Here is a 25,948-nt window from a genome sequence, read left to right on the forward strand (position 1 = left end):
GCACATCAGATGTCAGCTTTGTGAGACGATGCTACGACGCGGCCTGTTAAATGTGTTTGGGAAGGGTGTAATGCAATATATTATGCATGCATGAAATGTACAAACACAATGGAATTATGCACCGCTGATATGATACACGTCTCTCAAGAGCTTTTTCATGCGCGTAAATATTTCACCTGCCTTTAACATAAATAAATAAATAAATTTACTTTGCCATGGGCAACATTATGCACCGCTCTAACGTGCCATGCGTTGACGCGGCATACGTCCTACATGTCAATTGGAGATATTTATTTTTAAACGCCACTTTTCGACTGAACTTAAGTACGTTTTTCAAGCACTTTTGACTTTTTTCCTCATTCTCTGGTTTGTTCCTCTACATATTACACGTTTTTGCGAGTCTTGAAGTGAATTATTTCTGCATCGTATTTATTTATTTAGTTTACCTCCCCATTTTAGCAAGTTCTACTTGTTTAATTTGATATCTTAAGGTTGACCACGTTCGTTTGTTAGGATCCTTCGACTCAAGTTTATTAAAGATTTATATCATGTACATCATTATGATTTCTTATGTAAAGATTATGTACAATGAGAGTTAAAACAGCAGTATATGATTCCAAAACTTCATCATATCATCACACGCACAAGCTCTCGTCCTCATGGAGGACGCAGTAGAGAATTGTGCAATATACCGTAGCACTGTATAACAGTGGTAGTAAATATATATTACTGTTATAAATATGTATTCCTGTAAAAATACACACAACGCAATATGGTTTTTATTTGCTTGTAAAATGCTGTATAAATGAATGACAATTCTGCCGATACTGTGAATTTACACGTTTAAATTTAAGCTGCTTAGACGTATTCATTTTTACAGGTTTTTTTTAATTTTTAACAGGAGCATTTGTTTGGTGTGACGTGCAGGCCGCACGCCCTCGCTGCTTAGCCTCGGCGTTGAAGGCATTGGCTCCAGACAGATGGCCAATACAAAAACATTTAAGGCCGGTTTACCATTGATCCTGACCGTGTTTGCATAGGCCACAAAAGCAATTATTCTCTGAATATAGCTCTGAGCGGGCGGCCAAAAGCAGACAGAAACGCCAGGAATTAGCGCAAATTGCAGACTTTGGCGCGTGGTATTGGATGACAGGTTAGCCTTTAATGAAGGAGAAAGCAGGGGTAATTAAATCTGGACGAGGCTTTTGTGTGGCCCCGAGCAGGCACGAGAGGAAAGAAAGTGGCAGAAACGGTCCGGCGTGACGCCGCTCTGTCATTCGAAACCGTTCTTCATGAGTGCGGGGTGAAGGGCGAGAAGCCATCTTAACTCCATCAATCCTGCGGACAGTTACAAATGACCTTTCACTTTCCATGAGGGGCCACGTGCGCTGAGCGGGAGTGACATTTTTCTGAGTTTTAGCTGATTATTTATTTATTTATTTACTTATTTATTTATAGGGGCAACATCTGTGCAAATGGTTCATTCTCTTTTCTCTGATTTAGAGAAATGTGCATATAAAGAGGCTCGAACCGTTCAGTAACGGTTCCTAACCCAGGCCTGCGTCGCTCTCAAGGACAACATCAGTAACGGTTTTTTTCAGCAAAGGGTGGTTGTTGTTTTTTTTTTGTTGTTGTTGTTTTTTAAAAATTATAATGGATGACTTCTGTTTGTTTGTTTGTTTGTTTTCAAAAGGAAATATTGATTTTCGAGATTGTTCTCTGTCCTGGGTTTGTGTTTGCAGATACACATGACGGAAAGCAGGCTGTCTGTGGCCCAGAAGCGACTGCAGGAGAACAAGAAGCAGATCGCAGAGCTGAAAAAAGAGGTGATGATCCCTTCATAAACAAAAGTCTGCAAACCAGTTATTTATTATAGCAATGCACCGGATAGTCACCTTTCCTTTTTATTTCACTTTCACTGATGATGTTTAGTAGATAGATGCTGCATAGCACAGAGTTCCTGAACTGTGTTCACTGTTAAAAATGCGTCAGCTGTTCATTAATATAATGTCATTTGTGTCGTGTTGGTGTTAAATGAGCAGCATTGCAACAAAAGGTCATTATAGCATGTAAATGAAAATAGTTATCAGGCTTAAAGCGCCGTAGAGCGCCATCAGAGCTCAACACTGATGACATTTATCCACCCAATCATCTCCCTTCTCATCCATCCAACCATCTTCCTACACATCCATCTATCCACCAATCATCTCCCGTCTCATCCATCCAACCATCTTCCTACACATCCATCTATCCACCAATCATCTCCCTACTCATCCATCCATCCATCTTCCTACACATCCATCTATCCACCAATCATCTCCCGTCTCATCCATCCATCCATCTTCCTACACATCCATCTATCCACCAATCATCTCCCTACTCCTCTATCCACTCACTCACCCATCTCACTACTCATCCAGCAAACTTCCCACTCAGCCATCTCCTTGCTCATCCATCCATTCATCCATCCATCCAGTCACCCATTCACCCACCCATCCTTATATTCATGCTGCTGTTCACCTATAATTCCACCAGTTAGTCCAATCCATCTATCCATGATGGTAGTATTGTTTGTTGTAAACCAGACTTACACCTGGGCTGTGTTTGTTTGTGTGTTCAGTGTGAACATAAACAGAAAGAGGTGGAGAAGCTGCGAGAAGAGACCACAAGGCGTGAAGTGCTGGTGAAGGAGAACGCTGAGGAGCTTCAGACGGTAATCTCTGAGAAGAGAAACCTGGAGCTGCAGCTCGCCGTAATCGCTGAGAAACACAGAGTGGCTCAACAAGAGGTCTGTCTGCTCACACCACTAAACTTATTACTGCAGAATTACACCGTCGTCATCACAACGCTTTTCGTCATTCAGGCGTCCAGCCGAGATCGGGTGATTCTGCAGCTGAGGGCGGAGCTTCGAGTCTTGGTGGAGAAGAACCAGGGAGTGCAGGAGGAGGTGAGCAAGAGGGGGAGTAAATTCGGTTTATAAATGACAGGAGCCACAGGAGAAGAGGTTGAAATTTTCGAAGCAGTTTTGTCATCGTTCTACTGACTTCAGCTGTTTGTATAAAAAGCTGAGCTGGTCTTAGGAGGTGTTCAGAGGAAGAGGATGGAGGAGGAGGAATGTGTGAATCTCCCTCGACCCTCATGCAGCTCATCGCCACCCGCTTGTTTACCGATTCATGAAAAATGCATGAGTGCGTGTTTGGAAGCTGCAGAATAATTTTCAATATTTAGCCAGGCTATGAATACAGATGATGTTGAACTTTTGTGCCTTGCGGTACCGTGTGTGCGTGTGTGTGTGTGTGTGTGTGCGTGCGTAGCTGGGGCTGCAGGAGGCCGAGGTCAGCAGGCTTAATGAGAAGGTGAGGAAGCAGCAGGCCCACTTACAGGAGCTGAGAGAGCTGTGTCGCCACGGAAACGCCCGGATGGACCATGAACAGCAGAAAACACAGCAGCTTCAGAGTCAGCTACAGCTCGCCCAGCAACAGGTCATCACACACCATGGTTCACCGGTTACACACCCTACTGTCCACGGCACACATCTGACCATTTGTGTAGCGTTTAGCCCCAATTTTTTATTTTATTTAAATACATTATATATTTAATATATATGTATGTATATATGTATGTAAATATATATATATATATATATATATATATATATATATATATATATATATATATATATATATATATATAATATATAATATATATAATGTGTATGTATGTATGTATGTATATGTGTATATATATATGTGTATGTGTGTGTGTGTGTGTGATATATATATATATATATATATATATATATATATATATATATATATATATATATATATATATATATATATATATATATATATGTGTATGTGTGTGTGTGTGTGTGTGTGTGTGTGTGTGTATATATGTGTATATATATGTAATTAAGGAGGTTGTACAAAAAAAGAGGAAACTGGGACAGATTAACCTTTTTGTCCTCATTCATAAATCGAGATGCTATGAATATGCAAATTAGGAACATCCCCAAATCCAACACAACCCGGTCCTTGTTTAGTAACGATGTACGTTGCATGGTCTGCATTTGGATATTAAAACATAATAGTCTCTGTGGTTTTAATACCACAGCAATAAACCTGTAAGATGAAGTGCTAGTTAGTATAGTGTTTGTAGTTATGTTTTAGTTTTTAATCATCATCATAGATATAGTTATTTGGTTTAGTGTTTTTTTTTGTTAATTGTTAGTATTTATGACATTGTTAGCTACTTGGTTAGATTTGGTTAGTTAGGAATGCTTGTTGTTTAGTTGGTTAGTTTGACAGTTATTTTGTTAGTATTGGTTTAATTTCGTTTGTTTGGTAGGTTGTTTATGTGGTTAGTTAGAGCTGGCTCCTTTTTGAGTCATTTTATACTTTTTAGTATTTTATAAGTTTAGCTTTTAGGTAGTTTCATTATTGGGTTTAGTTTAGTTAGGGAGCTGGTTGGTTTTTGGCTGACTAGTTTGTCTGCACGTTGGGCTTTTTAGTTAGTTTCATTAGTTATTAGTTCTTTGTTGGTTTAATTGTTAGTTTTTATTGTATTATATATTAATTTTATTATGTATAGTTTTTGTTAGTGAGCTAGTTATTTTTTGGTTCATTAGATTGTCAAAGTTCATATTTTGTTTTCTTTCATTAGTTTGTGTTATTTGCCTGGATAGTTGTTAGTTAGCCAGCCAAGTACCCCTCACTGCAGTAATAAAAGCCCAGGGGGTGGAGCCTAATCTGATCTAGCTCCTTCTGTCTGGACGGGGTTGATCCAAAAGTCCAGGGAGACATGTCAGTTTGTTTCAGGCTGGATAAGTATGTGTTCCATGTAGTAGAGCATCTCACGTCTCCTAGTTAGGGTTATAGCAGGAGTTGGATCAGGTCCAGCTCCACCCCCTGGACTTTTGGTTCTGAAATTGATGGATCAAACATGTTGAAATAAACCCACAATCAACTTCTTAAGTCATGTTGAAACCTCTTCAGATCGTTTACTTTCTGCTATTAAACACTTCACACTGTCTTGAGACCCGTAACCCAGACCCCGTTCACTCTGTGTCGTGTTTAGATGACACGGCAGTCCGAGCGTGCGGAGCGTCTGCAGAGGGAGATGACCACCTCACAGCTCGACCACACTGCCGACTCCGAGCGCTGGACTCAGAGGAACCTTCTCCTGCACAGAGAGGTCCAGCAGCTCCAAGAGCAGAACGTCCAGCACACGCAGATCCTCGGAGAACTCCGAGAGAAGCTCAGAGAAGCCGAGCACACACAGCACCTCGCCCAGGAGAAGGTAAACCTACGCTACAGATAAATGCGTGTACATCACTTCATAGAACTCCTGAGCTCCGAGTGCTTTACAGCTTCACCAGAACTCTGTGTGGAATATTCTCCTGCAGGATTAAGACAGCTGGAACCTTTTAACCTACTTTATTTTTGGGGCAGTAGCTGATGTTTTTGTGACTGAAATTAGGGCGGTTTGGTGCGAATTTTGGTTTTAATAGATGCTACTGAAAAATCAGACGCGTCTCGTTCACGTTCCGACGCTGGCGCTGAGACACACAGTCATTAAGCTGGTGCATCGCAGCACAAAAAGATAAAAAGGCAGACAAATTTGACACAGCAGCCCCAAGGTCAGCCCGGTGCCGCTCTCCGTTAATCAGCCAATGGAAATTGCCATTTTAATCACAGGTTCTTTATTACAGTCACAAGAGGAGCATATCAAAGCCATTATGTACTTTCTGAGTCATTTATCAAAGGAACGAGGAAGCGGGGAAATAAAAAGCTCTTTAAAAAGCACGAAAACATTTTGGCGATAATGTTGTAACAGCATCAGCCTGTGAGGTCACGAAAACAGCTTCGACGCCTGGAATGTCAGATATTCAAAACGAAATTAGAAGCAAAATAAGACAGTTGGATGTTTGACCACTGTGATTGTGTTTGACTCAAATATGCTTTAATTGTGTCCGTTTTGTGTACTCTAGCTCAGCGGCATTCATCTCCTTGCAGAGTGTGTGTGTGTGTGTGTGTGTGTGTGTGCATGTGCAGCACATCAGTCCTGGGTCACAATCAGTATCATTTACACCAAAATACCATTTTTTGTGTGCTTTCCTTCCAATGTTTGCAATGTTTTGTGAAGTAAAAATGGGTCAAATAACGCAGCCAGGACCAGTCATCTCTCACAAACGTCAGGGTTCTTGCACAGGTCTGGAAATTTGGAAAAGTCTGGTACTCGTTTCCAGACTTGGAGCAATCCGGAAAATGTTTTGGGGGATAAAAACGTTCGATGTTCTTTTTAAAATAAAATTAAAAAATATATATTTTAAAAAGTCAGCATATAATACTCGACAGTAAGGTTCTCGATCTTTTAAAGTTAGATCTCACCTGTCTTTACCTTTAATGCTTTTTTTTCCCTTTTATATATTTTGTTTATATTGCATAAAGTAAAGATGATTTTTCCCCCCACCGTTTATAAACCCACCTGCTTTCCTGACCTCACACAAGTTAATCAGGAATAAAGAAGAAAAGGAAAAAACCACGATGGATAACATTACATTTTTGTTTGTTTTTAGCAGTAAAGAAAATTTTAAAAAGATGAAAAATATATCAACACATGAGTAAAATTATCAATTAAATATACAATACATAAAAGTAAATAAAAATACAGTTAAAGACAAATAAAAGCGATATTACATTTAAATTTCATTTCACTTAAAATAAAATAAATAAAAATGATAAGATTCCTCTCAGGCCCGGAGACCTCGGGATAGAACTCCACTGACAGACGCCCTGCTCCTCCGCGATGTCTGTTAGGGATTAGTGATGATTTTGTTTGAACTTCAGGTAACAGAGTATGAGGAATTGCTGAAGAAGCGGGACACGGAGATCAGACTTCTGAACCAGCAGCTGGAGGAGATCCAGGACGAAGTGCAAAAGAGCAGGAACGTGTCCCAGAGTCACCGTTCTGCGCTGGACATCTTCAAACAGAAATACACCACTGCCATGGAGAAGGTCCAACAACTGCAGGTCCTGATCCAGAGATCAGAGGAAGAGGCGGAGCTTTCTCAGAAACAGGTACGGCGTTCACAGATTGCGGAGGAGTGCGTTGATGAAATGTCGTGGATTTTGTTTGCAATCGAATGTACAGGCCGCAGGATTCAGGTTCTAATGTAGTTAAAGGACGTTTTTACATTTGTGCCTTTTAAAAAAAATGATGTATTTATTTTTTTCCTCCCCGACCCTATGGAACATGCAGTTTGAGTCAGTCAGAACCCGAGTTGATTTGATTTGATCTCTAAACCATCGCGAGAGTAGAAATAAATGTTGGTTAATAAATTAGAAAATGGTAAATAATGGTTAAAATTATTTTTTAAATTTAATTGACATCAATGCCTCGCCTCCGAAACTAGTGGATTTTTATTGTTTTAATGACGCGTGTCTCATCTAGCGGTGTCGATCAGTCCCTCCAGGATTTCACGATTTCCCGGAAATTAACGCGAAATCGTGCAAACTCCAGAACATTCTGAGGAGATTTACACCAAGTGTCACGTGACGTCTTCACAACATGCATTTCAGCCGAAGCCCTCTTCGAGTCACGCGTACAGCTAACAGGTCTTATTTACCGACGGACATCACCGTGAAGAGCGTGCAACTGCAGTTTCGTGCAATTTGAGTAGTTTTCTGCGCAAAAAAAAAAAAAGCACAAAAAAACAGTCATTTAAAATAAATGTTTTTTCTACAGGCAAAGATCATTCACTTTCTTATAGCATGTGTTAACGTGCACTAAATTGTGTTATGTGGTGTGTGTGTTCGCAGGTCGTCGAGGCCCGAGCGGAAGTTTGCAGTGTAAGAGCTGAAATGTCCAGTCTGGAGTCTCGCTACGAGCAGACAGCGAGGCAAGCGGAGCTCTCGGAGGAGGCGATGGAGCTGCTCACGGACGAGCTCCAGGCAGCGCTGGACAGCCTGAGGAGCCGAGAGGAGAGAAACCTGCAGGTCAGTTTCCTGAAGGTGCTTTCCTGAGCTCAGGATGACTTCTAATGTATTCCTCACCGACATTCAGATCGCCCGCACGTTCGGTTTAGTGTCCTCATCAGGACTCGTTAATATCAGTTGGCAAACAGAAACAGATATCGTCTGAAAGCAAACAGAAGTAAGTAAGGAAAAACTCGCATCCGTTTCTTAACATCGTTTTTGATCATGATGTCTGGAAACGAACCTTTATTTTCGAGTGCGCAAATTTAATTTGTACGAGCGTAACCACAAGGTCAAGCCGGTGGAATTCAATTTTTAATCAAGTAACATTTTATTTGTGTTTTCTGAAAGCAATTTGAAGGATGACTGTATTTTATTCTTTACTGCATTCAGTAATGAGTTTGATTCTCTAGCTGCTGTAGAGAGGCCGCGAATCCGAGTCGCTCGGTACCCGAGTGCCTCTCAGCTCTGCGTGTCCTTTCACTCGAGGGCCTTGTGTTTTTCAATCTCAGACTTACTCACTTGGAGAGTTTGTATACCAGTGCTAATAAATAAATTATTTATATATATATATATATATAAAAAGCTTTCTGTGTTGTTTTAGGTTCCTGACTTTTTATTAAAGTCGCTTATTATTCTGAAGTGTTTTAGATGAAAGATAACTGATGAGCCTCAGTGTTAATTCACCCACTTGTGTTGTGTCGAGTTGATTATAGTCCTGAAATTAATAATAGTGCTGTTAATAGGCTTTATACATGTTTTTTATTAATATTACAGTCGTCTCAGACTGTAACTGAATACAAATACATTACGGGTTGAGACTAGAGGTGTGCACCGGGACTGGGATCCTGCTGGACGCTGTTAAAAAGATTCGTTCTTCTGTACAGGTTAACATGAGCGGTCAGATACGAAGCTAATCAAAGGTCACATTCGCTAACAAACATGCTACAACAACTACGCGTTCATTCACTCATCCTTAGTAACGTTCTGGTCTGGGTGATGGCGCTTTAAATTCGGCTACTAGTTTGTTGTCACGCACACATCTGTAATGCAGACCACTTATGAACTGTCAGAACCTTGAGGTTTAGGCCACGCCCACTTCAGATTTCAATCCGAATACAGATACAGATAGTGTGCGAGTCTCGGTCAGCTCCCTAGGTGGTGAATCAGTACAGTTGGGGCACTAGTAAGGACACCGATGACTCGACAGCGTACTCAAGACTAAGAGCACCAGCGAGAACATTTTGTGAAACACAAACCCGTAAATTAAGACAAATGAAACTAATCATTTCACTGTGATAAAAGAAACAGCACTGTATAAATCGAGGATGGAACGGTCTGTGCAATTGTCCTTTTTATGGAGTTTTGTGGGCATCGATAAAAATGCACATGAGCTGCATCTGGAACACGCTCTGCACATTAAGAGTGTTCAACAAAGTGCAATCCGGTTTGGTTTACGCAGTATTAAAAGATATTTGAAGGCTCGGTGGAATCAACAATGCAGGACCGCCTGCACACTGGACTCATCTGGACTCGGGTTAACAATATTACCTGCTCAGTTCTTAAGACATGGACTGGACACGCCCTCCTGAACTATACTAATAATTAAAAGTTTGATGTTCAATACATAAACGGGCTTTTGCACGACAGCTGGGTCTGTAACATTTCCCGTTGTTCGCTCAGGCTTTAGAGCCGGATTAATTCCAACAAAATGTGCCGAGTCAATGCGATTGACTCCAATTAAGGTATGAAAGGACGCTGAATATTTAAATGAGTGGAGAGGGTGATCGGCGGCCCGACGGAGAATGGAGGTGCCAGTGGAAAGAACCACCCATTCATTAGCACCTGAGGTGAAATAATAGGCTCTCATTCATTCATCGAGCAGTAGACATGTGTTCTGGTGTGAGAACAAGCCCCCGGTGGGCCATTTTCTTTCTTTCTTTCCTTTTTTTTTGTTGTTGTTGTCAGGTCTCATTAGAAGCCATTGGCACATAGTCAAGGTTTTGAATAACAGGGCCACATTAAGAGGCTTGAATTAACATGATCACGCATAGCCAAGTTCAATAATGAGCCACATGGTTACATACATGAGGGTAATTAAGGTAATTACATAATAATGGATATAGATGCAAATTCCAGATTGACAGAAGTGGACCCCGGGCGTAATTCCTGTTTAGTATGCGTTTGCTAAACATAGTGGCAGCACTTAAAGTTCTAAGACGCAACCATAGCTTTGTCCAATCACCTACAGCTAGAACCAGTCTCAGAATCTTAATGTCCTAGCCATACTTCTAGAGAGAAAAAAAAAAAATCAAAAATCTAATACTCGATGGCGTTCTTTTGGTTTCTTTTTAGACGGGGTTCCAAGTAGAACCTAAGCTAGAGCCTGTTAACCAAACCTAGAACCTATCCATCCTGTTAACACCCTAAACCCAGGGTTGCTCACCCATTTCGCCCATCACGGAGCTTGGTGTGTAGGTCTGAAGCAGGACGTGACTCTCTAAACGTGGGATAAAAAGTGAATTTTTACTGACAAACCAACCAGTCGCTAGTGTATGGCCGTCCTGGATAAAACGTCTTCGCACTTACTGTTGGTCGTGTTGGTCGTGTTGGTCGTGACGCTCATCTCACCGTACCCCTTCAGGTCGAGATGGAGGTGGCTGAGCTGCAGAACACGCTCCTGACTCTCCAGACCGGAAGCCAAGAACTGCAGGAGCTCCGTGAGGAGATGCGGAAAGTGACTGAGGAGAAGAACCAGAAGGAAAAGGAGAACCGGGTCATGAGGAACGAGCTCGAGCAGCTGGGTCGTGAACTTCAGCAGCTCCTCTCCTTCTTCACAGAAACGGGTGAGGATGGCACGTTCAGAGCTGCTGTTATAGAAAATGAATCAACACCTGACCAATCAGAATCCTGAATTCAACTATTTACCATTGCAAAAAGCACAGTCATGGGCTTGTGTGTGTGTGTGTGTGTGTGTGTGTGTGTGTGTGTGTGTGTGTGTGTGCTGACCGAGTTGTCTTGGCACTCTGAGTGTGTGATCACTACATCACAGTCTGATTGGCATGCCTCATTAGCAGCTTGCTAATAAAGTCAGTCTGGTGCAATGGCCTGATGCCACTCTGCATACACACACACACACACAGTCTGACACACTGCCTGATACACTGTCCACCCCCTCGCCCCTGTCAGATCAGCAGTGTTGTAGCGAGGTACCGGATGAATATTTCGTGCCATTATTTAAATTTTCTCCACATTTACACCAAACGGAACGCTGCTTGTGTTCATCATACTAAAATACTGAACGAAAAAATAAATGTTTGCCTAGCAGAGCACACGCGTTCTCTAGAGTTTCCTGCATTAGTATTCCAAGAACCGTAGAAGTCTTGTGTATTTTTAGCCTGGAAAATATATCAGCAACACAGTTGACCAGGATGGAGAACTGATATCAGATCATCATCCCAGAATGTTGGTCAACACGACGTGATGTGACGCATTTCTGGTAGACAGTAGCCAAATAAACGCCACGTATGCGCAAAGTTTAAATGTCCGAGAGATTTGTATAACCACGCTGACTTTTAAATACTTATTTAACTAGCAAAGTTATCCGAAAAAACGATCACTTACTTGCTCTGGAAAGGATTTTCCCCACTTCAGGATTCGCACTACGCCACGCCGAATCGGACGGCTAATTAAACGGCTAGCGAGCGATCCACCAGACTTGTCTGTTTATTGTAATTATTATAAGAGAGAGAAAAAATGAAATAGTAAAACAATCCCCGAGGTTTTCAACTCGCATCGATCATTTTATTAACCGTAAACATTCAGGATGCGATGGTATGTTACTTAGCATCGGGGTTTAAGTGAAACGACACGGAACCTTCCGGGTTTTTCCAGTGTACTCGACGGAAACGCGAACGTTATCACATGCTCCTACTTGACTAATTTGAATGGTCTGCATCACATCTCCACCAAAGTTTGGTTCTCTCGGTACCCTGGCAAAAAGGGACCAAATTCGGTACCTGTACAGTGGAAAATGCCAACGCCGTGGAACACCACTAAGCTCCAACAGAAGATTGTTCCGAGTCCTATAAATATTCCAGTTGATTGCAACAGAGCTGGGAGGATTGCAGTCGCTCCCGCTCGACGCGTCTGTTAGTTTGGAAAGTACCGTGTGAGTAAGTGAGGCTAGATTGGGATATATTTACTGTTATATCCTGGTTGTATTGAGAGCGGAGGTTACTTAAGGGCACGTCAGGTTTAGGATGCACATGTTTCACCCTGCTGTGCTTCTGGCTTTGTGTGTTTGGTTTAGCTGAAGCTGACATGTCCCTGCTTGGCTGTACATGTTCAATACACACGCACAGGAACTAGAGCTCACCTTAATGATGGTTGTGTGTGTGTGTGTGAGGGGTAATGATGCGGTGCCGTGCTGCCTGGCTTGGCTGTCTGTAGAGAACTCCTCATTTGCAGTCTAGGAGGCCTTTGTTGTTCATGCGCACAGTGTTGTTACGCAGCCTGGAATGTCTCATTAAGAATTAACGTGGGCATCCTTAGCAGGCGACAGGCAGAGATCACCCTGCGACACACACACACAGCCCTCCAGCCTGAGCGCTTTAATTATCTGGAGTTATCTGTCCCCCTCCTCTCCCTTTGTCCTCGCCGTGCCGGTTATGATCTGATTCTGAAGCATGCCGAGCTGCCGCGGCCTCACCTGGCACCCTCGCCTCCTCATTACCTTCCAGCTCCAACACTCGGCTAAACACGCCAGCTGCTCGGGTGCTAGCTTTTTCAAAATGCTTCAGGTTTTAAAAGCTGCACAAGCATTACTACTTCTTTTCCCTCCTCAACACCCCCCCCAAACCAAGAGGCTTTCCTGGTATGACACCCCGAGGTTGCTGGGGAAGGCGTCGTATCCGAGATTTTCCAGAGAGCGTCTTCATTCCCGGGTGTCAAGGCAACAGTTTCACCGATGCACATCCCTCCATCCTTTCCTTCCGTAACATTAAAGTCTACTCGACCGCACCGGCGCATATTGATCTCCAAGAGTGCTTAAAATGTAAAAAGGTATCCGTGGGGTTTGATTGGAATCGGTGTTGACCATGCATAAGTGATGGATTTCATTTTCAAATTTTTTTATTTTTATTATTTTTTGTTGTTGTTGGTGGGGGGAGGTGTAATGCGAAGGAGAAAATGGAAGATGTGCCAAGAACCATGAGAGTTCAAGTGGCCGATTGAACCGTATGATGACAGATGGATTAAAAACGAGAGCGACCTGTCGAGAAACCCTCGCAGACTTCAACAACGGGGGTTAAGAGACCGTCTTGCGCTTCAGCCACTCAGCCGAGCCCTTGGCATGGATGAATGGAGTGCTTAAGAGAACAGAGCTCCTCGCCATGCATTGTGTTTCCCCCTTATACACTTCCGCTTCAACGTCACCGCTGTCCTACGGCTAATCGATGAAGGACGGAGCTATTCGCTCCTGCACAGGGTTGTCCGCTTTGAGCTGATATTACTTCTCTTCTGCTCCCTACATCTAGATGCAATTTTTTTTATTTTATTTGCAAATTCATGACCTCTGTGGCATGATGTACACCATTCCCTCGTTTTGTCAGTCTCTGCTGCATACGATTTGGCCTCGGTGACCTGCACCGCGGCTGCTCGAGGAGTTTATTTTGTGCCATTACACGCAGATCTGTGATTTTAAAAAAAATGTAATAAATAAAAAAAGACGAGGCGGAATAATGCATTGTGCGCCCGGAATATAACTTAACGCAGCAATGTGTCTATCCCTGCAGAAGAGAGCCGAGCACCGATTGGCTGGCAGCGACATGATTTACGAGGCCGGGGTTGCGAAGGTTGCCGTGGATAGAACCTTCTGGAAAATGATGCATTGCAAAATAATTGATGAATCCTTAGCGCTAGTGTAAAAATGTGTAAATGCAAATGCTGCTAATGCAGAGAAAAGTGAAAAATGGAAGCCTTATAGTCCGAGTGGTGAAGCCCGAGTGTGCTGAATGCTCAGAATCCAGGACAGGACACACACCCCCCTGGTTTTTTTTTTTGATGCACGGACTTTCTTTGCGATTAGATTTGGACAATCGTGCAATTCTTTTTTTTTTTTTTTAAAGGAATGAAATAAATAAAAACTACGCATCATTTTCTTGAGTAATAAATGGCTCTTCGTGCTCATAGAGTAATACAGTAGGCCATAAATTTTCATTCCTTTTGCTCCGAAACGCCGCCCTTTGAGCGAGCAGTGACATCCTATCCCTTTCACTGAGAGGTATACATTTTAAAGATGATGGAATTATCGGCGAGATCTCAGCGAGATCTCTCCGCCTTAAAACCCGGGAGTGGACCCGAGGAAACTCTCTTTTTTTTTTCTTTTTTTTTCTTCTCCCCCCCCCAATACAACTAGATTACTGCAGATAATTGTGTTACACGGAGTATTGATCGAAAAATTGTTGTACTCAGGAAACATCTAAACACACAATTTCTGGACTCTCTTTATTGCTATCTATCCTACAATACACATCCCTTTGTATTTTTCTTTTCTTTTCTTTTTCCTGTTTTAGTGGAGATGGATAGCTGAATGGGGGGAAAAAAGTATGAATTCTATCATTATGAAGTATCATAATAAAAGAAAATCTCAGGTCGGGAACATGAGAGAAATTACTTCTTTACAAGAATCTATTGATCACTTTATATCAAAGGAGTATGTTTGACATAAGATTACCTGCCAGTTTGAACATTAGGTACACTGTGTTATAGCCCGGGGCAGTTGTAAGTCTGCCAAAGGGATTGTAAATAAGGCAGCAGCTGCGAGCGCCTCTGGCTTAGAATCAAGTCGAGCTCAAAACCGAGGCGGAAGGTAAACTCGAGACGATGCAGATTTTAAAAAATCCCGCTCCCTCTCCCCCTCCCCCACACACGATGACACCTACAGGATAGCGGTCACGTCCTATATGAAAATGTCCACTCAAACCCTTCCACAAGCACACGTTCCACTTTTTCTCCCTTAAAAAAAAAATAAAAATCCCTCTTTCCTCCCCTCCCTTCTTTCCTTCCTTCACGCCAGCTTTGGCAGCCTCCAGCTTTTAGATTTCGGTCAAAAGACATTATTCCATCACTTCCAGCACTCTCAACTCAACCTTACCTGCATGAAGCATAAATAAATAAATAAACAAACCACGTGCCCTGGCAACGATTAATTGCCCTCCACCAACTCTGGACTCTCTCCCAGGATGGCCAGTGTTAACGGGGTTATATTGGATTGATACCTTGGATGTGGTCTTTATTTTAATTTATTTATTTTCTTCGCCAAAGCTGAATTTTAAACACCTCTCTACCTCGTGGTATTGATTTATTTAGATGTATAAGATCATTTTATTCTTACCTTGAGGTTCTGTAATCTAGCTGAGGTGGGCTTGCAAGCGTTCAGGCTGTGTGTGTGTGTGTGTGTGTGTTGTTAAATATTTAGAGATTTCGGTTGCCTGTTCAATTTCCTGCGGCTCCAATTTAAACAGTTTGGACCCTGTAACGCCATAAATTAATCATATTTGACCGTGGATTTTTAGCATTCACTTTTAAGCAGCCATACTCCCTACCAGCCGTATATAACACGCTATTTAGAAGAGACTGAAAGCCCTTAAAGCTCTGCTGCGCTGGATCCATTACACTCAGCAGCTCAAACTAAGGGGAGCTCTACTTACAAAAATAACACAATCATCTCTGCATTCAATAATCCATAGTCTGAGACTCGGTTCCGACTGGAGTCTGTGTTTTATTAGATCTATTTAAAAAAAAATTATCCCTCATTTTATATCAAATGTAAAGGTACAATGCTGCTTCAAATATGTTGGCTGAAAGTAGGTGTTTTAAACACACACTCGATGCAGTCACTATAGGAAAGCCAGAACAGTGCTTTTTTCTCTCTCTCTTCATGATAGATGTACAAAAGAGGAGGGGGGGCTCAGCTGTATTCTTGAGCATTTGAGTTCAGGTTCAAAGTAAAGAGTGCCATCTATTGTCGGAGACTGGAATTTATTCCTGCTTTGTGGGCAGGCACGACAAAAGAATTGGACTTAAATGTATGAGCATGAAATGCAAAACAGCATTTCTGTGAAGGAAAATGTTTTCGCCATGGCACAAAGTTATCTCTTCTGGTCTTTGTCCTGAAATATATCGCTGGTGGGTCTGTGTAGGTTTTACAGCAAAAATACTGAAATAAAAGCTCGAGTTGCTTTTTTACGATTTCTTATCTCATCGTGTGTTATATTTGTTGTGAATAGGGATCTGAACGAGGATGTATTCATTTCCGTTATCTAATAATATTCAACCTGTACACACACGATGTATTTTTAAATACAAAATTGAAAGTGTAGTCGGTCAACAGCTTTTTTAAACATGAATTTGCATAGATTTTAAGGCGTCTCTTTTCCTCCCTCTTTTTTCATCTCTCTAGCTGACACTGTACTCGAACGGGAAGACAGTGAAGTTTTCTTACCGTCATTTCTCAAGATTGCAGAGCAGCAGCCCAGTGACAATCCTGAAGAGAAAGAGGACGTCCGTCAACTCACCCGGCTACAGTAAGATACAGTAACACTGTACAACCCCCGACTAAGCCGCCTACAGCGAGATACAGTAACACAGTACAACCCTCGACTTGCCCGCCTACAGCGAGATACAGTAACGCCGTACAACTCCCGACTAACGCACCTACAGCGAGATACAGTAACGCCGTACAACCACCGACTAGCCCGCCTACAGCGAGATACAGTAACACAGTACAACCCCCGACTCGCCCGCCTACAGGGAGATACAGTAACGCCGTACAACCACCTACTAACCCACCTACAGCAAGATACAGTAACACAGTACAACCCCCGACTCGCCCGCCTACAGGGAGATACAGTAACGCCGTACAACTCCCGACTAACGCACCTACAGGGAGATACAGTAACGCCGTACAACCACCTACTAACCCACCTACAGCAAGATACAGTAACACAGTACAACCCCCGACTCGCCCGCCTACAGGGAGATACAGTAACGCCGTACAACCCCCGACTCGCCCACCTACAGGGAGATACAGTAACGCCGTACAACCACCGACTCGCCCGCCTACAGCGAGATACAGTAACCCCGTACAACCACCGACTCGCCCACCTACAGCGAGATACAGTAACGCCGTACAACCCCCGACTCGCCCGCCTACAGGGAGATACAGTAACGCCGTACAACCACCGACTCGCCCGCCTACAGCGAGATACAGTAACGCCGTACAACCACCGACTCGCCCGCCTACAGCGAGATACAGTAATGCCGTACAACCACCGACTCGCCCGCCTACAGCGAGATACAGTAACGCCGTACAACCACCGACTCGCCCGCCTACAGCGAGATACAGTAACGCCGTACAACCACCGACTAGCCCGCCTACAACGAGATACAGTAACGCTGTACAACCACCGACTAGCCCGCCTACAGCGAGATACAGTAACAGTACATCCCCCGACTAGCCCGCCTACAGCGAGATACAGTAACACAGTACAACCCCCGACTAACGCACCTACAGCGAGATACAGTAACGCTGTACAACCACCGACTAGCCCGCCTACAGCGAGATACAGTAACAGTACATCCCCCGACTAGCCCGCCTACAGGGAGATACAGTAACGCCGTACAACCACCGACTCGCCCGCCTACAGCGAGATACAGTAACGCCGTACAACCCCCGACTAACCCGCCTACTGCAAGATACAGTAACACAGTACAACCCCCGACTAGCCCGCCTACAGCGAGATACAGTAACACAGTACAACCCCCGACTCGCCCGCCTACAGCGAGATACAGTAACACAGTACAACCCCCGACTCGCCCGCCTACAGCGAGATACAGTAACACAGTACAACCCCCGACTCGCCCGCCTACAGCGAGATACAGTAACACAGTACAACCCCCGACTCGCCCGCCTACAGCGAGATACAGTAACGCCGTACAACCACCGACTCGCCCGCCTACAGCGAGATACAGTAACGCCGTACAACCCCCGACTAACCCGCCTACTGCAAGATACAGTAACACAGTACAACCCCCGACTAGCCCGCCTACAGCGAGATACAGTAACACAGTACAACCCCCGACTCGCCCGCCTACAGCGAGATACAGTAACACAGTACAACCCCCGACTCGCCCGCCTACAGCGAGATACAGTAACACAGTACAACCCCCGACTCGCCCGCCTACAGCGAGATACAGTAACGCCGTACAACTCCCGACTAACGCACCTACAGGGAGATACAGTAACGCCGTACAACCACCTACTAACCCACCTACAGCGAGATACAGTAACACAGTACAACCCCCGACTCGCCCGCCTACAGGGAGATACAGTAACGCTGTACAACCACCGACTAGCCCGCCTACAGCGAGATACAGTAACGCTGTACAACCACCGACTAGCCCGCCTACAGCGAGATACAGTAACAGTACATCCCCCGACTAGCCCGCCTACAGCGAGATACAGTAACACAGTACAACCCCCGACTAACGCACCTACAGCGAGATACAGTAACGCTGTACAACCACCGACTAGCCCGCCTACAGCGAGATACAGTAACAGTACATCCCCCGACTAGCCCGCCTACAGGGAGATACAGTAACGCCGTACAACCACCGACTCGCCCGCCTACAGCGAGATACAGTAACGCCGTACAACCCCCGACTAACCCGCCTACTGCAAGATACAGTAACACAGTACAACCCCCGACTAGCCCGCCTACAGCGAGATACAGTAACACAGTACAACCCCCGACTCGCCCGCCTACAGCGAGATACAGTAACACAGTACAACCCCCGACTCGCCCGCCTACAGCGAGATACAGTAACACAGTACAACCCCCGACTCGCCCGCCTACAGCGAGATACAGTAACGCCGTACAACTCCCGACTAACGCACCTACAGGGAGATACAGTAACGCCGTACAACCACCTACTAACCCACCTACAGGGAGATACAGTAACGCCGTACAACCACCTACTAACCCACCTACAGCAAGATACAGTAACACAGTACAACCCCCGACTCGCCCGCCTACAGGGAGATACAGTAACGCCGTACAACTCCCGACTAACGCACCTACAGGGAGATACAGTAACGCCGTACAACCACCTACTAACCCACCTACAGCAAGATACAGTAACACAGTACAACCCCCGACTCGCCCGCCTACAGGGAGATACAGTAACGCCGTACAACCCCCGACTCGCCCACCTACAGGGAGATACAGTAACGCCGTACAACCACCGACTCGCCCGCCTACAGCGAGATACAGTAACCCCGTACAACCACCGACTCGCCCACCTACAGCGAGATACAGTAACGCCGTACAACCCCCGACTCGCCCGCCTACAGGGAGATACAGTAACGCCGTACAACCACCGACTCGCCCGCCTACAGCGAGATACAGTAACGCCGTACAACCACCGACTCGCCCGCCTACAGCGAGATACAGTAACGCCGTACAACCACCGACTCGCCCGCCTACAGCGAGATACAGTAACGCCGTACAACCACCGACTCGCCCGCCTACAGCGAGATACAGTAACGCCGTACAACCACCGACTAGCCCGCCTACAACGAGATACAGTAACGCTGTACAACCACCGACTAGCCCGCCTACAGCGAGATACAGTAACAGTACATCCCCCGACTAGCCCGCCTACAGCGAGATACAGTAACACAGTACAACCCCCGACTAACGCACCTACAGCGAGATACAGTAACGCTGTACAACCACCGACTAGCCCGCCTACAGCGAGATACAGTAACAGTACATCCCCCGACTAGCCCGCCTACAGGGAGATACAGTAACGCCGTACAACCACCGACTCGCCCGCCTACAGCGAGATACAGTAACGCCGTACAACCCCCGACTAACCCGCCTACTGCAAGATACAGTAACACAGTACAACCCCCGACTAGCCCGCCTACAGCGAGATACAGTAACACAGTACAACCCCCGACTCGCCCGCCTACAGCCAGATACAGTAACGCTGTACAACCACCGACTAGCCCGCCTACAGCGAGATACAGTAACACAGTACATCCCCCGACTAGCCCGCCTACAGGGAGATACAGTAACACAGTACAACCCCCGACTCGCCCGCCTACAGCGAGATACAGTAACGCCGTACAACCCCCGACTAACCCGCCTACTGCAAGATACAGTAACACAGTACATCCCCCGACTAACGCACCTACAGCGAGATACAGTAACGCCGTACAACCCCCGACTAGCCCGCCTACAGCGAGATACAGTAACGCCGTACAACCACCGACTAACCCTCTAGAGTAAAATGCACTAAAACCCTGTACTTGAAATGAAAATAAAAATGTAGAAATTGATTCATTATCTCGGATTTTTTAAATAATAATCCTGTAATAAAAGATATTTTACAGTTTTGAGAAAATTATTTTTCAGCATAGCTCCATCTTCCCTCCAGAACGAATCCCATGACAGCAGGACCAGTTGTGATTGGTGGAACTCGGGTGTGGTCGCCGCTGTACTGTAGTTTGTTGGGAGAAGTGCGGCGCATGTCTTGCCGTGTGTTTAAACAGCATCTGTGTGTAATCTGTGTACAGTGTGCGTCAGCTCCAAACCAGCATGTGCTCATGTAACTAGCGCTTTGCCCTTTGGAGTATTTAGTTTGATCTTTGCCTGCTGGCTGACTTAATCAGTTTTATTTGAAATTTCACTCACTTTTTTCTGTTTTTTTCGAAGTTAACATGGCGCACCCACAGGTGGCTCGACGGGGTCCCGGGTTCTCCTACCGTGCACAAAATGTCGATTATTAGTCCAGATGTCTTTCAGCTGTGTTTGGGGAAACCCCCATCCTTTGCACCACCCCAAACCCCCCCCGCAGCTCGTGAAGCCTTGCTCGTGTCCCTCCATCAGTTTGTATTAATGAAATGCAGCTCAAATGTGAACCAGGATCTGATTGCTTGTGTGATGTTTCCATACACAATCAGCATGTCCTTCATTCTGAAACGACTATCTGTCATCAGTTTCTGCGTCTTATACCAGAGGACGGTCGAGTCCTCGGATCTGGTTGGTCGGCAGGCGGGTATTATTTCTTTTTAATAGCGCGGTTCGGACAGTAGTCATGACAGGTTTATAATTCCGTGCTCGTTTCCACAGTAACAGCTCGTTCACAGGGACTTGTACAGTGGACATGTCACGCAAGCTATGACTAATGGCAGATTTTTGATTTTAAAAGTGTTGTTTAACAAAGAGGAGTTTACGCTTTGCCGCTTCTCCGTAAAATGATGAGCTGTCATTTGAGAACAGGAACTAACTTGTCTCTCGAACATTAAAGGTTAAAATGTGTTAAAATGTCATTCAATATTAAATGAAACATTGTAATCGTAGTGTGTGTGTGTGTGTGTGTGTGTGTGTGTGTACACACACCTTATATATACATATACACACATTTTTTTATATATATATGGAGTGTACTTATAAAAATCTGGAGACGAACTCTGCTACTGAATCGTCCACGCCCAGTCCTGAAATATGGTTTGATATAACTAACCCTCTTCTCCATGGCTTTCACAATAGCTGACCAAAGTTAGCGCCCAAAGCCAAAATTACATCCATTCCTGCAATTATTCACACGCTATGATTTAACCTTTCCCCCGCGGTACAAGCGGCCTGATTGTGGTTGAATAGGCATTTGCGTCGTGTGTATTTAACTCTCTTCAGGCGTGCGGTATTTGACTGCACTAATGCAGGCAAGAGGCAGAGGAGCGCGTGTTCGCACCCCACGGAACGTCCAGTGGAGGTTGTGGAAATTGTAATAATTTGTCGTATTGATCCTTTCGCCACGGCAGTCGGTTCCCATTGTGGCGGAGCAGAAATAGACACTTCATCGATTGCCTCTTTACTGCCGCACTTCCCGGCGTGGGAACGACGCTTCCTGCCGCCGCAGGGCCCATTGTCCCTCGCGCCTGGAGATTTAAATGACCTCTGATAAAAAATAATAATCTTTTTTTTTTATTGTTTATTTAAAAAGTGGGAAGGAAACAGGTTTTAATTCAGAAAAGCCTCCGCTTCGTGCTCGGTTTCTTGATCTAATGTGCTTGATTTTATTCGTTTTCTGTGCTGGAGTTACAGTCTGAGGGCCAGGCCATGTGAATAGCAGTTATTTTATTACCATAAAGCTAATTTGTGTGTGTGTGTGTTATATTTTGGACTGAGACTACAAGTAGAGACTACAGCAGAACAATCATGAGTTGTTGTTTTTTTTATTGTGATGATTTTTAAAATTAATCTTCAAATAAATACCACCTGTGATTTTAGTTGAGATTAGATCAGATTGTTTAATTTTATAATAACGTAATATTTAGTATTAACTCGGATTAGATTTAAAAGTGGACAGACAAGTTTTTCATTTTTAAATAAAATTTGTCAAGTTTGTAATAAAATTAATATTCAGTATGTCTAATATGCGTATGTCTACTTTGAACCTTTTTAAAGGTTAAAGGTCATGGCAAAACTTAACTTAAATACATAAATTAAAATATTAATCAGTAAATGAAATTGGTTAACTTTGGTAGTCCGCTTTATTTACTGCCAGAATGGCTTGAAATTACTTTATCTCAGAATTTCAGTATTATAATTATATATTTTTATTCCGTGTAGCCAATTCTGTGATCATTTTTCACAGTATGCCTCCTACAGTGCAAAGGTTTGTATCCCCTTGACAAAACAACGAGGATTTGAAAGAAATTTAATTCAAAACATTTAGTGCGTTCTGTTTGACAGAACTGAACAAAATATACAGTATCTGGTCAAACAGTGTATAAAATATTACTAGAAAAACGAATAAAAACAGTCATTTATCATTCATTTAATAAATTTAATTGGTTTGTTAATTTCAAGACTTTTCAGGATTTTGAATTTTATAATACAGTTAATATTGAGTACTAACTTGTGTGCTGATTTTAATCTTTAAAACTGCATCAAAATGTCACTGAGAGGACGGTGATGGATCTTAATCTACTCTTCAGACAGGTTTTGTGTTGATTGTCGCAGGATTCACCCAGGTTTCATTTTTAACCACTTGGAATCCTGTTATTTGTAGCCATGGGGGTGTGCAAACTTTTTTGCACTCAGCTGTACATATGTATATTAGCGCACACAGTAAATCGGATAGAATGCGGATCTTCTCTGAACAGGACGTGGATCTGTAGAAGTCTTTAAAAGTGCACGCTTTGTAAGGGATATTTGTGTGTAACAGGTTGACTGTAGAGAAGCTTCGAGCCGAGGCCGGCGGTTTTCTGAGATCTCTGCGGAACGCTGTAGGAGAGGCAGCGACGCAGCGGAGACTTGTTTGTGAGGCGGTGGGGGAACGACACGAGGTCGGAGAGCAGGTAACCGTCTTACACACACACACACACACACACGCGTGCGCGCGCGCTTTCGTATAGCCTCCAGCCCCTCACAACACGCGTCACACTATGAATGGGCTTAAAGGCCAGAAAAATCAGCTCTCACACTTTTCACAAAGGTCAGCCGTGTCTGAAGCCTAGCATTCTCAGAACACACACACACACGCGCGCACACACACACAGGCCTCTGACTGGTACTTGTTTATTTATTTATTCATGCACTCAACGCTGTCATTGCCCAGCACGAAGCACAGAGAAAGACTCCGAGACTAGAAAACCCCATTATAGTTCAGAGGTGCCAATATTTACAGGTTAGCTATATAATTTACAGCTTCTGACCGGCTGCGACAGCGGGATGCATTAGAAAATGAAAATGCCACTTCCTTAGTTCATTCAGTATGGAATAAAATCTGTGCCAAACGTACTGAAGGAAACTTTTCAAGAAACGAACAAAAAGGTGAGCGAGAAAACATTTAAGACGGTCTTCAAATAAACAGCAAGCTTTAATAACAGCTTTGTTTCCGCCAAGCGTGGTTTACGAGTGCGCTGCCGGAGTTTCCATTTAGTTTACGTTCGCCGTTCCGTCACAAACCTCTCATGTGGGCGGGGCCTAACAGCGATTTACTCATATTGGCTAGTAAGATTTGGATCGACAGCAACGTGAGAGCTCATCTCGGATAAATAGTCGTACGAGTCTATCCAAACCTGAAATGTTAATTACGAACTTATATACTAAGTAAGTAAGTAAGTGATTTCCACTAAAAAGTTAAACACCATAACTATACGGAGAATCGCGTCCAGAACGCTCTCTGAAATTCGCGCCACTGAAGTCTCTACTTCCAGGTCAGGGAAGAATTAATTTCATTCCGACTTCAGCCCGAAAGCGAATAAAAATCTGGCACAGGGAAACGTACGAAGCACACGTTTGTGGTTACTTTTAGCTGACATTTAGCTGACCTTTTGACCTGCGAGTTCACAAACGGCCTTGTATGCGATATAGAAGATAAACAGGCGAGGACCGGGCGGCGCCGCTGCAGTAGGGTACAGACCGAACTGTTGCCCGCGTGCAGTTTAGATTAGATTATTGTTTATAACGTGCATAGAAGCAGAAATACGTTCTACGTGATAGTTCAATCCAAACACTTCTGCAGATCAAACCAGACACTCGGGAGAGTTTTTTTTGTAGTAAAATAAATTCCGGTTTCTCTCTCTGCTAGGATTTTTCTCGTTAGCGATGCCGGCTCGTCTGTTAGCACGGGGCGTCGTGTGGAGGCACCTTGTTCTAATACAACAGGATTTCGACTTGTAATATTTCAGAACATCTCGTACGTGGGAATCAGATCGGATAACACGTCGTCAGGTAGGTACTTCACAAAAGCCCGGAGACTTAATTAATCCAGGTCTGAGCGAGTTTCCTTTGAAATCATTTAAATTCCTCTCAACTTCCTCTTTATCTTCTTCTCGGCACGGTGAATAATTCAGGCTCGTCTTCGCAGCGGTAAAGCCGCGGAGCGGGAGGAGCAGGAGGGAGGGAGCTTAAGCGCGAGTGATGCCCGACATCGGGATCATTTTCACATGTCGTTTGCTCTCTGACGAGCTCGGGCTAATTACGGCGGGTGTCACATCGACCACCCAGCGCTCTGATCAACCTCGTCCTCCGTCACCTGAGAAATAAAGCGCGAGACGGAAGGCTAATCAACTCCCTCACACCTTCACCTCACGCCGACGCTTACTCCTTCTCGCAAAAGCCCTTAGCCTTTCATTTGTGGGCCAAAAGAAGACAAAAATAAAGAGAATTCTTTCTCTTTAGCCAGACTTTGTGTTTAACTTCATGGGGCAGTTGTCAGATCTGGGCTAGATGAAGCACTTTAATATTCCAGGAACCTCCGGTAAACGGCTCAATCCATTTACTCCTCGTTTATTCCGAACATGATCCATAACGCTTATTTTAGGCAAAATTTCCGCCCACATTGCAAATGAATCACAGTAGGGAAGCTTTAAAAAAAAAAAAAAAAAAAGATAAAGCACCTCCACGTGGCCGATCAAAGGTTTTAAATACTAAAAACAGCAGCAGGCGTCGTATGCGGTAAGAGTAAATCCATATTACAAATTGCTTTTGTGAGCTCTGGATGAGCCACCGATTTTTCTGTATTGAACTTTTGTCCCATTCAGTGGCCACAGTGGGGAAAAGATACTGATCCTCTACAGGATCAATACAGGACCAAGCTTCACTGAGCAACACACACACACACACACACACACACACACACACACACACACACACACAGGAAGACTGAACACATCACTCCGTGTTGCCTCTTAAACCCGTTTCCAATTTTCAAAAATGTCAGCATCCCAAACCTCAAGTTTAAAATTTTCCATTAGCCACTCATCCAGCAGCAAATGATTACAGTTAAGGCGTCAAGTTGGGAGCACATAATCGTCTAGAACGTCTTTGTTCGCTGTCGCATTACATACAGTTTCCCTTCACCGGAACTAAGAGCTCCAAACCTGT

At 44.1% G+C, this 25,948-nt stretch overlaps 1 protein-coding gene across 8 annotated transcripts in view; it reads left to right on the forward strand.

The window, feature by feature from the left end:
- LOC108256606 (trichohyalin) overlaps positions 1-25,948 on the forward strand; it is a 140,041-nt gene that overhangs the window by 74,886 nt on the left and 39,207 nt on the right. For 6 of the 8 annotated variants that reach the window (XM_017453659.3, XM_017453656.3, XM_017453657.3 and 3 more), the window contains 10 exons: positions 1,743-1,826; positions 2,621-2,788; positions 2,864-2,947; positions 3,315-3,482; positions 5,080-5,301; positions 6,852-7,082; positions 7,824-8,000; positions 10,624-10,825; positions 16,444-16,567; positions 23,283-23,415. In XM_017453659.3, coding sequence (XP_017309148.2) covers positions 1,743-1,826; positions 2,621-2,788; positions 2,864-2,947; positions 3,315-3,482; positions 5,080-5,301; positions 6,852-7,082; positions 7,824-8,000; positions 10,624-10,825; positions 16,444-16,567; positions 23,283-23,415 — 1,593 coding nt within the window. Of the gene's footprint in view, positions 1-1,742; positions 1,827-2,620; positions 2,789-2,863; positions 2,948-3,314; positions 3,483-5,079; positions 5,302-6,851; positions 7,083-7,823; positions 8,001-10,623; positions 10,826-16,443; positions 16,568-23,282; positions 23,416-24,650; positions 24,794-24,915; position 25,948 lie in introns of those variants that run through there. The other 2 variants (XR_001810329.3, XR_001810330.3) reach the window with 2 other exon arrangements.

This window comes from Ictalurus punctatus, chromosome 23, assembly GCF_001660625.3.
Source record: "Ictalurus punctatus breed USDA103 chromosome 23, Coco_2.0, whole genome shotgun sequence".
NCBI lineage: Eukaryota > Metazoa > Chordata > Actinopteri > Siluriformes > Ictaluridae > Ictalurus > Ictalurus punctatus.